The 15,596-nt window shown below is 38.6% G+C and overlaps 1 protein-coding gene across 1 annotated transcript; it reads left to right on the forward strand.

Annotated features, from left to right (window-relative positions):
- The first annotated feature begins 5,638 nt into the window (after positions 1–5,638).
- On the forward strand, positions 5,639–15,350 carry rhoac (ras homolog gene family, member Ac). The gene is made up of 5 exons (XM_056448939.1): positions 5,639–5,739; positions 7,454–7,609; positions 11,303–11,423; positions 13,234–13,364; positions 14,490–15,350. The coding sequence occupies exons 2-5, from the start codon at positions 7,454–7,456 to the stop codon at positions 14,661–14,663; spliced, it is 582 nt and encodes a 193-aa protein (XP_056304914.1). The 5' UTR covers positions 5,639–5,739; the 3' UTR covers positions 14,664–15,350.
- The last annotated feature ends 246 nt before the right edge of the window (positions 15,351–15,596 follow it).

Here is a 15,596-nt window from a genome sequence, read left to right on the forward strand (position 1 = left end):
CTGATGGACGCTGGACAACGGAGTTGAGGATCCAATAGCAAGTTCATTAAGAGAATCATCTAGCATGCATAGGTGGAAACAGGAGCATACAGATAATTCAAAGCGTGGTCAATAAACAGGCGAGCTGTCGGTACAGGTGGCAAACAATGAAAACAAAGTAAAATGTCAAACACAGCAAGGCAAGAGAAAACGCATCGTAATGCTCACTTAACAGTTTAACACAACCCAGGGCTCATTCTGATAATGTACGTCCCAAAAGCTACGGTTTTTTTACAGTTTTGTTTTTTTCGCGAATCCACCAGAGGCCGCTGTGTACGCTTTTTCAGATCTCAAATTTCTCTCACGAGTGTCATTCGTGCCTGCTGTTCTCACGTATATCCACCAGAGGCCGCTGTCGACTGACTGACTGAATGACTGAGCAATCAACCGATCCCCACACCCTCCTTCTTCCCTAAACCAGGGACGTTGCTAGACATAAAGCTATACTCTACTGTATATTATATGTGTGTATATATATATATATATACATTATTATTGATTAGTGATGGCTTACAGCTGGAGGGGCATCCGCTGCTTAAAACATATGCTGGATAAGTTGGCGGTTCATTCCGCTGTGGCGACCCCAGATTAATAAAGGGACTAAGCCGAAAAGAAAATGAATGAATTATTGATATTATACAATTATTTTTCAAAATAAATAACAGAAATTAATCCTAAATGTAATTGGGAAGTGATGTTAAGGAGTGATGCTAAGATAATTTAAGAAATTTTTTGCATAAATATTCATTTTATTCATTCATTCATTTTCTTTTCAGCTTAGTCCCTTTATTAATCTGGGGTCGCCACAGCGGAATGAACCGCCAACTCATCCAGCACGTTTTTACGCAGCGGATGCCTGTCCAGCCGCAACCCATCTCTGGGAAACATCCACACACACTCATTCACACACATACACTATGGACAGTTTAGGCTACCCAATTCACCTGTACCGCATGTGTTTGGACTGTGGGGGAAACTGGAGCACCCGGAGGAAACCCACGCAGGGAGAACATGCAAACTCCAAACACCAATAAATAAAATATTAATTTAATTACAATGAAATTCTATAGACAACTCTAGAATTTAGAATAGAATACAAAAAAAAGATGTTTCATAGAATTATCAGTTGTGTGTTGTCTTAGACCCGACTGATGGCCGAGAATTAGGTTTATTAAGTTTTACCTCCCTGACTCATCATCCTTCATCATGCTTCATACAAAAAATCTATCAGGAGCTCTGCTCAGTCAAAATAAGATCACCGCCATATTGTTTAAACTTTGTTTTGTTGACTTGTAAAATTCACTTCGTGCCGACACCTCCGTATAATAGACTGTAACGCCGGCTATTTTTTCGGCGTGCATGTTCTCTACCGGCACTTATACCGGGAGCAGAGCAGCGCATCAGCGTCAAGCAGCAGCGGTGTGCGTGAGGCACATGGGTATGTGTTTTTTTTTTTCTTCTGCGCACATGCTCAGTTCGCTTTTTCAATAAACTACATTGCTTATACCAGCGTTGGTTCTGTTGCACATAGAGAATAACGTCTTTATTCTGGGATTGCCTCTCTTAATAAATACACTTGCATATAAAGTAAATCGTATCTCAAAGCATTTACTGGGGCACTGGCGATTTTTACTGGGGCACGTGCCCCAGTAAATGGGGTCTAGTGACACCCCTGCCCTAAACCCAACCGCAGTGTTTTTAAAAAATCCGTAGCTTCGTTTTAAAGATAAAACGCTACCATATGTAGCTCTGGCTAGATAATTCGTGATCTCCACAAATGTATATAGCGCTATGTTTTCGTAGCTTTTTGATTTCGTGGCTAATTCATATGAATTCATACGGTCTCATTCGTACAATTTAATACGATTTACTGATGACAGTTGGGTTTAGGGGCGGAGTTTGGTGCCACGCCTCCTTTTAAAACTGAACTCGAATTAGCCATTAAACTGACAAAGCGTTTTCCCAGAGATGGGTTGCAGCTGGAAGGGCATTCGCTGCATAAAACGTGCTGGATAAGTTGGCGGTTCATTCCGCTGTGTCCCCGGATAAAGAAAAGGGACTAAGCCAAAAGGAAAAATTAATGAATGAATGAACTGACAAAGCGTAAAATACTAACGTTTCCTCGTGCGATCAGGCTGGTAGCGCATGTTGCAATGTGGTGTAGCCCAATATTTGAGATCTACATTATGAATTGTGAAATGTACTGAGCTCTGATTGTTTGTCTGCTGTTCTCTGTTATACAGAATGCGAGTTTAATTCCGATTTGAAAGAATTGAGCCAACGCTATCAAGCTGCATGTGAACAAATATGAAGGAAATGAACTTGATCAAGAACTGCAATAATGACTGCTGGCTTTTGCACTGTAAACTTTAAGGCTGTTGAGTGTGCGCCTTCATACAAGATGAGTGACTGGAACAGACTGAATTAAATAACCCTGATTGTGTAAATGATCAATCACAGACTTTGCCACTTTAAAGATTGACATGAAGGGATGTCTTTTTATAAGAGATGTTTTAATATGTGTATTTTATTTCTTTATTTATTGTGCTGAAATAAAAGGAAACGGAAATGCTGTTGGTGATTTGAGTATTAATCATTTCCGACTGTCTTACACAGACACAACGTCCAGTTAAGCAGTGACATACATGTATTTTAAACATACATAAAGAGTTAAAATGTATTTACACATAAATGCATCATAGGAAATATTTCAGATGGTATTACATAAACAAACGCGCACACACACATGCACACACACAGTCTATAAAACAAAAACCTAAAAAATAAAGATTAAATATTATCTATTAATATTGTTCAGGTTTGTGGCCTTCAGAAAATCCTTCAAGTCAAGCGTCTGTATTATTCTACTCTTAGTTTCATGCTAATGTATTGTGTTTTAATTGTACAGCTCTTTGACCTGACATTCATCATAAAAACATGACCACCTGAAGACCTTTGGCCTGCGCAGCACTCATTACATTACATTACATTCATAAACCTTCTCACAGTCAAACTATTTCACTGTTACTCTGATAAAACCTGATGCACAGCTGCTGAATCTGGTAATTGTCGGGAATGTGTAAAGCACATGATCACTCACTTCATTTAAATCACACACATCCGTCTTATTCTTGCTAAACATGTCCTTTTAACAGGATTGTTAAACTAGATTACTGAAATAATGGCAAATGTTTTGGGGATAATGTGAAGTATTATATTTGAGTTAATGGAGTTGAGTATACAAGCAATATAAAGCAGTGTAATGCAGTTTGAAATTTAGTTTATACAGATGAAGTCTGAAGTCCCCCCTGTATAATTTATTGGCCAGTTTCTGGTTAATGGAGAGAAGCTTTTTGTTCCAATACATTTCTAAAGATAATAGTTTTAATAACTCATTTCTAATAACTGATTTCTCTTATATTTACCATACTAGTACTGGGTTGGACCCGCTTTCCCCTTTAGAACTGCCTTAATCCTTCATGACAGATTCAACAAGCTACTGCAAATATTCCTCAGAGATTTTGCTCCATATTGACATGATAGCATCACACAGTTGCTGCAGATTTGGCTGCTGCACATCCATGATGCCAATCACATGTTCCACCAAAATCCCAAAGATGCTCTATTGGATTGAGATCTGGTGACTATGGAGGCCATTTGAGTACAGTGAACTCATTGTCATGTTCAAGAAACCAGTCTGAGATGATTGGTGCTTTATGACATGGTGCGTTATCCTGCTGGAAGTAGCCATCAGAAGATGCAGACACTGTGCTCATAAAGGGATGGACATGGTCAGAACAATACTCAGCTAGGCTGTGGCGTTGACACCATGCTCAATTGGTACTAATGAACCCAAAGAAAATCTCCCCCACACCATTACACCACCACCACCAGCCTGAACCGCTGATACAAGGCAGGATGGATCCATGCTTTCATGTTGTTGAGGCCAAATTCTGAGCCGAGCATCTGAATGTGTCAGCAGAAATGGAGACTCATCAGACCAGGCAACGTTTCTCCAATCTTCTATTGTCCAGTTTTGGTGAGCCTGTGTGAATTGTAGCCTCAGTTTCCTGTTCTTAGCTGACAGGAGCGGCACCCGGTGTGGTCTTCTGCTGCTGTAGCCCATCCGCCTCAAGCTTGGACGTGTTGTGTGTTCAGAGATGCTCTTCTGCAGACCTCGGTTGTAACGAGTGCTTATTTGAGTTACTGTTGTTTTTCTATCAGCTGGAACCAGTCTGGCCATTCTCCTCTGACCTCTGGCATCAACAAGGCATTTGCGCCCACAGAACTGCCGCTCACTGGATATTTCCTCTTTGTCGGACCATTCTCTGTAAACCCTAGAGATGGTTGTGCGTGAAAATCCCAGTAGATCAGCAGTTTCTGAGCAGCCCGTCTGGCACCAACAACCATGCCACGTTTAAAGTCTCTTAAATCCCCTTTCTTCTCCATTCTGATGCTCGCTTTGACCTGCAGCAGATCGTCTTGATAATGTCTACATGCCTAAATGCAGTGAGCTGCTGCCATGTGATTGGCTGATAAGAAATTAACGAGCAGTTGGACAGGTGTACCTAATAAAGTGGCCGGTAGGTGTACACACTCAGTCAAACCTGAAATGATTCAAACCCCTGGCAAATTCTGACTTAAAGTGTAAACTTCATTCAACCAGCAAGTTTTAACAAGACCACAAATGACACAGGCCTCTCCCAAAATATAATAATTAGTAAGGATAAAAGGAATTACTAAAATGATCATCTGAAATCTTTATTACCTCAAGTGTTACTAGCCTATATGAACTGTTGTTGCACTGAATGAAACTTTAGTGTGTATTCTGTAAATCGTAGCAGTCTATAATCATCATCTTTGCTTAATTTTCTTAAAATTCAAACACTAAAATAGTCCCTTTTGTTGTTTCAAACCCTTTTTTTGTCTTTTAACCATAATTTCCGTACATATTATGATGTATTTGAATATTAAATTAAACATATTGTAAGTGTGTGTGTGTGTGTGTGTGCGTGTGTGTGTGTGTGTGTGTGTACACCAACCTTTTTAATTCACGAAAGGATAAAGTTAATCATGTTTAAATACAAACAGAATAAATAATTAATTAATTAAATAAATACAAGAGTAAATAAATAAAATATTAAATGAATAAACCAAATAGAATAATAAAAGATTAAAAATTAAGAAAAGAAAAAATATCAATCTAATGCAAAAAAATACAAATAAATTAATAAAATATTAAACGAATAAATCAAATCAAATAGAATAAAATAATAAATAAATAAACCAATAAATGAATAAATCTAATATAATAAATATAATATTAATAAAAAAACGAATAAATAAAATAGTATAAATAAAAAGATAAATGAATCAAATCGAATAAATAAATAAAAGAATAAATACAAAGAATAATGAATGAATAAATAAATAAATTAATTAATAAAGTCCGCATTCTCGTATAGCTGCTCTATAATGAATCATACAGCTGGACTGGTAATGAAAGTATGAGTTGGGTCAGTAAATAATCTTACAGTAAGTCTAGTGATGATAATAATAATATGGTCAGAATAGTGGTTTACTGTATATGATATGGGCGGGTGTTGTTTCGTGGCAGAACTGAAGATGGGCGGACTTTAAAACCAGTCAGGAAAAGACAGGAAAGCCGCTACTGCCCTGCAGCACAACAAAAAGACAACGGTAACTATTTCAGATGTTTTCTGTAAATATATGAACCCCAGAAACTAAATGAAATATCATGTTTGCTGACAAAACCCCGAGATCGCGTTTATTTTCAGTGATTGTACTATTTCCTCCGTGTTTAACGGCCTGAAACTCACAGTGACTGTAAATATGTGTTTTTATCACACGAGTTTCACCATTTATGTTGATGATTCGGGATAGATAGTTAGAACAACTACTTAATATGATCACGATTTAAGTTAATATGACTTAAAACGGCTTTTACATGCGTTTAAACTGCCCTATAGTTTAATAAGATGATTTAAGTCGAAAATATAAACAGATTTAGATTAATCCAGTCTTTAAAGTCTTCTGACATGTGTTAAACTCGGTATTTCAGTCGATAAAGCGCATATTATTTTTCTTTTTATTCAGTTTAACGTTACGTTAGTCTTAATTTGTTCGCAAAGATTGTGCTTCGCGTTTAGTTTTCCACAAGTGTTATAGTGAGACAGATCTCTAGCTGTGCACTGAAATCTTTTGTACTTGTATATGTTAGTTTTGCGGGTTTACTTAATGTAAAGTTTATTTAAAAGAGTTTCTTTGTGATACACGTAGGCTAACGTTAACGCAAATTGCTAACCAGCTGTCCCTGTTGTGATTTTTTTTTAATTAGATGTATTAACAATATTTGCCTTTGAATGTATTTAATACATTCTCCTAAAAGCTATTTCCAGTTTTCGATCAGAAAGTTTGCCCGTTGATGATGTTTTTTGTCGTATTTTGATGTTATTTGTGTGAATGTTTTGATGGTGGGGCGCGGTGGCACAGGCCTCTCGACATGACGGGTTTTTTAATCATCAATATATCGACCTTTACACGCAACAGTGCACTTAAACGATCGCTTATGTGGTGTTTTGTTGTTATGTCCTTTATCGTCAGGTGAATATTTGCGTAAAGTTTTGTTTTTATTTCTCTTTTCCCCTCACATAGCGACACAGACACACTGCAACTTCCGGTTAAAAGATACTTCCGCAGATGTGTTTCCGGTTCATGTTTACTGTAGAAATGATTCACAGAGCACTTCAAAAATTGTCTGTCTGTCTGTCTGTCTATCTATCTATCTATCTGTATATCTATCTATCTGTATATCTGTATATTTGTCTGTCTGTCTGTATATTTGTGTATCTATCTATCTATCTATCTATCTATCTATCTATCTATCTATCTATCTATCTATCTATCTATCTGTCTGTCTGTCTGTCTGTCTGTCTGTCTGTCTGTATATCTATATATTTGTCTATCTGTCTGTCTGTCTGTATATTTGTCTATCTATCTATCTGTCTGTCTGTCTGTATATCTGTCTATCTATCTGTCTGTATATCTGTATATTTGTCTATCTATCTATCTATCTATCTATCTATCTATCTATCTATCTATCTATCTATCTATCTATCTATCTATCTATCTATCTATCTATCTATCTGTCTGTCTGTATATCTGTCTATCTATCTATCTGTCTGTCTGTCTATCTGTATATTTGTCTCTGTCTATCTATCTATCTATCTATCTATCTATCTATCTATCTATCTATCTATCTATCTATCTATCTATCTATCTATCTATCTATCTATCTATCTTGTAAACACATTGATGTTTGTTACTCAGAATGCCTCATCCATATGTTATCCCTTTTTTAACTCATGATGTTTGTTCTCTCCGTCCTCTTCAGATGGCTGCCATTCGAAAGAAGCTTGTCATAGTTGGTGATGGAGCCTGTGGAAAGACCTGTTTGCTCATAGTTTTCAGTAAAGACCAGTTTCCTGAAGTCTACGTGCCCACAGTTTTCGAGAACTATGTTGCAGATATTGAGGTTGATTCAAAACAGGTATGAAATGTTGATTTTCCATGTGTGTTTTTGGGACACTGGCGCTCTGGGGTAAAGTTGGCTTTATATTCGCGCATTCATTCGTTTACTAACAGTGACGACACAGTCCCTATATATTGTTTACTGCTACTTTGAATATTGTGTCTGAAATCACATGTAAGAATGACTTCAAGACTACATTAGCACTAGTTCACTGACTGTCAGCAACGTTGTACGTTGGTGGTCTTTCGCTGATCATATGATTTACCTGTTTAGAGTTTGCAAACATTACTTTTCTAACATTACAATATTAAGGAGAAGGTCTGAATGTGCGACTATAAAGCCAACTTTACTCCAATGAATTGCACACATGCTAAACTTAAATTATTGATTATTAAACTTGAGACCATCAAAATGTCTGTGTCACCTTAAAATACAATTAAAGGCTTAACATAAACACACTCTCACAATGAGCCTGGAAATATTGATTTAGTTTTTGTTCTAATTCTGGTTCTAGCTAAATTATGCACATGGATTAATACATTTAGTTGTACTTGCAGTCTATGTAGTGGACTAAATATGTTACAATATAAAGCAATTCTGATAGATGGCTATAGTCAGGGGCGTAGCAACCAGGGGGGACGGGGAGGATCCGTCCCCCTCGCTTTTAGAGACAGACCATTTAGAAACAGGTGATTAATAACTATATGAACATATGATCTCATACAGCCCCCCCCCCCCCCTACTTTTAAAATGTCCGCTACGCCCCTGGCTATAGTATAACAACCAGAAAATCAAGACGGGACTTAAAGGAAGCAGCCTGTTCACAAAGAAGGTGGATACGAGATGTAGCGTACTTAGGATGAATAAAGCACCAGCACCTAGGAGGTTCTGATTGTTTTGTGCACAACATTTACATTGAGCAAGGACATGAAAGATATGTATTTTTAATTGAAAATGTATTACTGTGTGTTCACACTAAAGGTGGTAAGAAAATGTGTTTGCTCTGGCTGCCCTGGCGAAAACCCTGTCTGCCTTCACAGCTTCATGGAGAGAGCATCAAAACACGCTGCATCGATCTCGCAAATTGGTTACATTCCCGCTTAAAAACATGCTTTCTACTGTGATAATGTGGCGCCCTTTTTATCAAATTCAATGGAAGATCAAGTTGTCTGCTCCATTTTATCCAATATGTGTCCATATGTCTGAAATATTGTGGTTGTTATAGTTAGCATGAGATTTCCACTTTTTTTTAAGAAAAAAATTTAAAACATTAATGCTCATGGCTAACTTTAAATGTATGTCCCTGTAAGAAAACATTGTACATAATTGTTAATCCGACAGCCGCAATAATCAACCCCTTGGAAACGACTGTGGTGGGAACTTATGGCTCGTTTCCACTGACTGGTACGGTACGGCAGTGGTTCTCAAACTTTTAAACCCGCGACCCCCATTGTAAGATCGTCAAGAACTCGCGACCCCCCACTACCAAAGCATATACAAACAATAAAAATAGCTTTTTTTTTAAGCTGTTCACAATATTTTAACTATATTTACTATAGATTACAGGGCTCGAAATTAACATTTTTGCTTGGTAGTACTGGTGCTCCTAACTTTAAAAATGTAGACGCACCAGCCAAAATATAGTGGCTCCCACCAATTATCGCACTGTTACAAGTTTTATAAACAGATTTATTGCATTTGAAAATCAACACTAATCAAAACTAACAAGCAAAAAAATAAATATGCATGTGTGAGGAAAATATGTCTTAATGAAATCCCGTTATCACAAGAAAAGACATTTTTATAACATAATTGAGTGACCAAAAGATACACGGACGGATATCCCAAAAGATATCCCACAGACTTTACAGTGAATGCTAGTTATTTTCATAGCAGACTTGAAGCCAATTGAGGTCTTTTATCCACTCTTCAATAAGTATAGCTGGTGGATTAACATTCAGCACATGATCAGTAATCAGATGTGCCAATATTTGTAGCTTTAGGTGTTTCTAAGACAAAATCTGTCAGTGTTGTTTTCATTCTCTCGTCTTCAGCGCTTTACATTTTGGCGGTTGTAGCTCCTGTCATCTGAAGACAGGAGGCGTTGACTGAGTGATTGACAGCTGATTTTAACCAATCATTCGTGTTCAGTTCTTAGAGCAGTGGGCTAATAAGAAGAGCGCGAAGGCGGGGCAAGCGTTGAAGGCTTTGTTTACTGCGGCAAGTTGACATGACAACAGTTTTAAACTGTTCCTGAGCGCTGCGTTCCAAGTACAAAGATGCATTCTGCCCGAATGTGTCCTAAATACTTTATGAATCAGTAATATCTTTTTAAAAATCTGAAAATATTAGCTTTCACTTGTAATACTGAAAAATATTTATTATAATCACTGAAAATTACACAATTTTGAAATAACTCTCGCGACCCCTTGAAATTATTCTGCGACCCCCGCAGGGGTCGCGACCCCCAGTTTGGGAACCACTGCGGTACGGTACGGTTCGGGTCGGTACGGATCACCTTTATCAGGCTTGCGTTTCCACTAACAAGGGTACCCTTTTGGTGGGTGTGGTGTATGACAGAAAATTTCAGTTGACGTCATTCTCACTCGAGGAAATGTCTACAATAAAGCTGTACGGGTCATTCACATATCATATGAGAAGCACTTCTCTCGAAACAGATGCTTTATACACACAAATACTTGTGTAGAAATGTTTATTACTAACTTTTCTAGGAACATGAGTTGATTATAACTGCAAATCAATGACTGTGCAAAACAGCCTACTGTAATGTCTGTAATTAAATAAAATAACGAAATAAATGAACATACATAAACACATACAGCCCCTTACAGTCTCCGATATGTTACCAACTACAGAAGAACTACATATAGCAGACATTTCGCTCGTATTTAGGTTCAAAACAACACAAAATATGCTGACTCGTAAAAAACTACGGGGCACAGGGTAAATCTGCTCTTCTTCTTGGCTTTGTGGCTGTTCATCCAGACGACGACAAGGTTTGTTTGAGCCCAGATCGACCATGGCTCGTTATTATATGTATTTATAATTCCGCTGTAATCTTCTCGGCTGTGTATTATAAACATGGCGGGTTTTTTGTTTTCATTCTGGCTTGTTGCGTAAGCGAATGACGTATCTCTGTAAACCAATGACGTTCAGCTGTGCGTGTGGCTCCGCCTTTTGGTACCCTTTCTCGTGTTTGGTACCCTTTGGAAAGGGTGCCGTAAAAGTGGTACGGTACGGTTTGGTTCGGTACGAATTTTGACAGTGCAAACGGCCATAAAAGCGCACCAAACCGAACTGTACCGTACCACTCAGTTGAAACGGGCCATAAAGCTCACAGAACTGTGTTCTCTGGAATCCTCCCAAGCTGTGGACTTCTTCATTCCGATTGGTTGCCGCTGAACCACATCATAGCTCATTACCATAAAGCTGACTTGATTTCAACTCTCCTCGATGCCCACACTAGCGAATACACACCGCGCCACTCCTCGCCACTTATCACCCATTGAAAAGGAGTGACTTTGATGCTCTCGCCACTTTCGGTGTCAAAGCCCAGTTAGTATGGATATGAGCTTAAATGCACAGATGAGACACAAATCTATGGTTCACGATATGTACTTGTGCCACATATGTTGTGAAGAGTTTAGAATGTTGTTGAACTAATCAAATAATTCGTCTTTCTTCATTCAGGTAGAGCTTGCCTTATGGGATACTGCTGGACAGGAGGACTATGATCGGTTAAGACCCCTCTCCTATCCTGACACAGATGTCATTCTCATGTGCTTTTCCATCGACAGTCCTGATAGCTTGGGTGAGACTTCAACATAAACACCTCCATTTTACATGACGAACTGAAGAAATTATTTAGAGGTGAAAAATCCAGACAAATCCAATCTGTTTGGTTCATTCGGGAAGCTAGTTTAGTTTGAGCAGACTCTGGCACATCAAGGTGGGTTGGGAAAAGCTTATCATGGATGATAATCACCATAAACTGGAAAAAGGTAATCATTTAGTGCTATGGCTAATCTTTATATACATCTTTAAACACTATAACTATTTCTGTGCTATTTTGTGTTACGGTCCAAGCTGGATATGATTGGCTGTTGTCACCATAACGGCAGTGAAGCTTTAAAGCTGACGCCCTGTGTGAACACATCATTAGAGACCGCAAACCCAAACTGGACCAATCAGATGTGAGAACACTGGCATACAGGGTTTGGACAATGAAACTGTAACACTGGCCAATTTAGTGTAATGCCACAGTATTGCTTGGAATATTGCAATGCACACAAGGATAAATTAGTACGCGTCTCACTGGTGCATCTGTGAGCAAGACAGCAAGTCTTGGTGATGATCAAGAGCCACGGTATCCAGAGTAATGTCAGCAAACCACCAAGAAGAAGAACCATGTCCAACAGGAGTAACTGTGGATGGAAGAGGAAGCTGTCTGAAAGCCATCGCTAACTCCGATTGTGTCCAAAAAACATCAGACCACAGCTGCCCAACTCGCTGCAGGATTAAATGTGTCTGTTTCCACCAAAACTGTTGGTCTGGAGTTCCACAGGGTCAATATGCATGACCGGCTGCTGTAGACAAACCTCTGCTCACTCGTGCCAATGCCAAATACCGGATTCAGAGGTGCCAGCGGTGAAAATCTTGAGCTGTGGACAATGTGAAAGATGTATTGTAATCTGATGAGTCCACCTTCACTGTCTTTCCCACATCCAGGAGAGATACAGTGTGGAGAAGCCCCAAAGGATCATCCCACCACCCTTTATGCCCAGAGTGAAGCATGGGGGTGGAGCAGTGATGGTTTGGGCTGCAATATCATGGCGTTCCCTAGGTCAATACTTGTGCTAGATGGGAAGTGGGTCACTGCCAAGGACTACCCAACCATTCTGGACCATATGTCCCAATGGGTCAAACATTGTATCCTGAAGGCGGTGCCGTGTACCAGGATGATACTACAGCAATACACACACAGCAAGACTGGAAACAGAGTGGTTTGATGAACATGAAAGTGAAGACATCTACCATGGCCTGCACAGTACCCAGATCCAAACATTATTAGGCACTTTGGGGTGTTTTGGAGGAGCGAGTCAGGAAATGTTTTCCTCCAGCAGCATCACGTAGTGACCTGAACACTATTCTGAAGAAGAACGGCTCATGAATCCCTCTGGCCACTGTGCAGGACTTGTGTCTGTCATTCCCAAATCCAACTGAAGCTGTATTGAGGAGGAACTACACTATATTAAACCCAGAGTTAACAGAGAATGTTTGTATGAAGCATTGTAAAACCACTTATCCTGATATTAACCAGTTTGGTTTTGTCATCCCTAATATTTACTCTGCAACCGAAGTTTATTCAACTCATTTTGTGCAACAGGCCTCAGGTCTCTTCTTCAAAACACACACAAACACTGAAAAATTAAAATGCTTCATTTGAATATTGAGAAACTGAAGAAGTGCACCATTAAGATTGTACAGTAAATTAAGCAATGTGAAATGTTTTACTCTGTGCTTAAATGATGCATTGACATAATCTTAAAATAAGGTTGATGAGTTTATTGAAATGTGAATAATGAAAATGCTCCCCATCCATCTTTTTCATTGTCTCACAGAAAATATTCCAGAAAAATGGACACCAGAGGTGAAGCATTTCTGTCCGAATGTTCCCATCATCCTTGTGGGTAACAAAAAGGATCTCCGAAACGATGAGCACACACGAAGAGAACTTGCCAAAATGAAACAGGCAAGGAATTTCACTTCTTGTTTTATTTATTTTTGCCTTTACTATATTCTTTACTACATTCTACAGTGTTTGGCCCTGTATAAGTCTGAACATGTCTTAAAATCTGAAATTTGACTTTGTGAAACCTGCAGAAACCCTGCATCAAACTACACTTTTGTTTGTTGTGAATGAACTCCCCCTAGTGACCACAATTACTATGACTTTATTATAATGTGCATTGATTTGATTTTGACTAGTCTTTTGGCCATGCTTGTGTTAATAACCTTGTAATATTTCACACACACACACACACACACACACATATATATAGATGGCCTTTTTTTGCACTGTAACCGATGATCAACAGTAAAAATGACAAATGTTAACTCTTCCCAACAAGAAAAACCACCAACAATCATATGCTGTCACGGCTTTGCAATAAATTTGTTTTTTGACTATAATGGATGGCAATGGGGTAAAAACAGCCACCAACATAACCAAAAGGCCGTACATTTGGGTGTATTGTGAAGGTTCTGAAAATTTTTAAAGCATTTTCCCAAAATATGTGTTAAAATAAGATTTGAAATGATTAAATTATCAAATTAAATCTCAAAATCACCCCAGAGTGGATGAAAACAACCCAACAGTGCACAAGGATCAATATAACATGCATAGATTTGATATTGACTAGTGTTTTGGCCCTGCTTGTAATATTAGCCTTGTAATATTTCTCACACACACGCATGTAGAAGGCAGAAACTAGGGGTTTTTTGCACTGCAGCTGCACTGCAATAGTAAAAATACTACAATTGTTCCCTCTTTCCAACAGGGAAAACCAGCAGCAATCAAGAATGCATGATTATATGCTGTCATGGCTTTACAATCAAAAATTGTGATTATAATGGAAGCCAATGGAGTGTATTTTCCCCAAATATGTGTCAAAATAAAATTTGTCAGCAAAAACCATCCCATTTGCTGAAACACAGACAAAGCTGTGGCCAAATTAAGACTCAAAATCAGCCCAGAGTGGATGAAAACATCCCCAACAGCACACTAGGGTTATATATATGTTATATATGATGTGCATTGGTTTGATATTGACTAGTTATGCTTGTAATAACAGCCTTGTAATATTTCTACATGCAGGAGCCTGTGAAGCCAGAGGAAGGGCGAGACATGGCCAACCGAATCAATGCCTTTGGTTATCTAGAGTGTTCGGCCAAAACAAAAGATGGCGTGAGGGATGTCTTTGAAATGGCCACCAGGGCTGCGCTGCAAGCCAGGAAACGTGGTAAAAAGAGCGGCTGCCTGCTGTTATAAGATTAAAGATGTCAGTCAAAAGCCCAGGAGACTTGGACGGGACGAGCCAAGCATTTGTGTCCCAGTGCAGTCACGATATAGAGCGACGCGCCAGAAAAAAACACCAGAGACCAATGGGGGGAAAAAAAAAGACTGCAGAAATGAGATGATGTCAGCTCTCGTCATCACAAAAAGAGTTTTCTGGTCACGTAAAGCAAAAATAAATTGATAATTGAATTTATAAATGGACTTTATAGATAGGAAATGTGATGTTTCTCATCCTCGCCCGCCACTTTTTTATTATAATTATTATCGGTATCATTTTTAAACACCCAGACTGAAAGGTTCTCTGAGCGTCTCTTCTTACAGCGACTGTTTTGTGTCTTGGACAGATGGCATGTATGTTTGTATATGTGAGAATATGAATGTTTGTGTCAAATGAGCGTGTGTGTGTGTGTGTTTTCATTGTAAATGCGTGTAGTATCTGCCCGGCTCCGCTAAAGCACACACTGATCTCTGAAGGGGGCTGTATTGTGTTTAACCTCCCGCTTCAGGCTTTTTCTTCTTCCTTTTTTATAGCTGATGTCTCAAAGGATTCTGGGCTGTACATTAGGGATCCAAACCATTTAGCGATACTGGTTTATTTAAAGCATACAGTCTGTTTTTTTAATCATTTGCATTTAGAAATAAAACTTACAGAAAACCTGATTTGAAATGTTCATGCTGATGTTGTTTTTGTCTCATGATGCAACCGTTTATAATGGGTTTACAGATCAATTATTCATCTGATGTACTGGTGTATTATAAATGAGTACTACATACTCCGTACAGAGCATATACTGTCTACATGTAGTAAGGCAGTGGTGTACAACCTGAGATGGTAAATTGGGTCACCCTACTTCACACACATACACACACACACACACACACACACACACACACTAGTGCTTATGC

Source organism: Danio aesculapii, chromosome 23 (assembly GCF_903798145.1).
Source record: "Danio aesculapii chromosome 23, fDanAes4.1, whole genome shotgun sequence".
Lineage (NCBI taxonomy): Eukaryota > Metazoa > Chordata > Actinopteri > Cypriniformes > Danionidae > Danio > Danio aesculapii.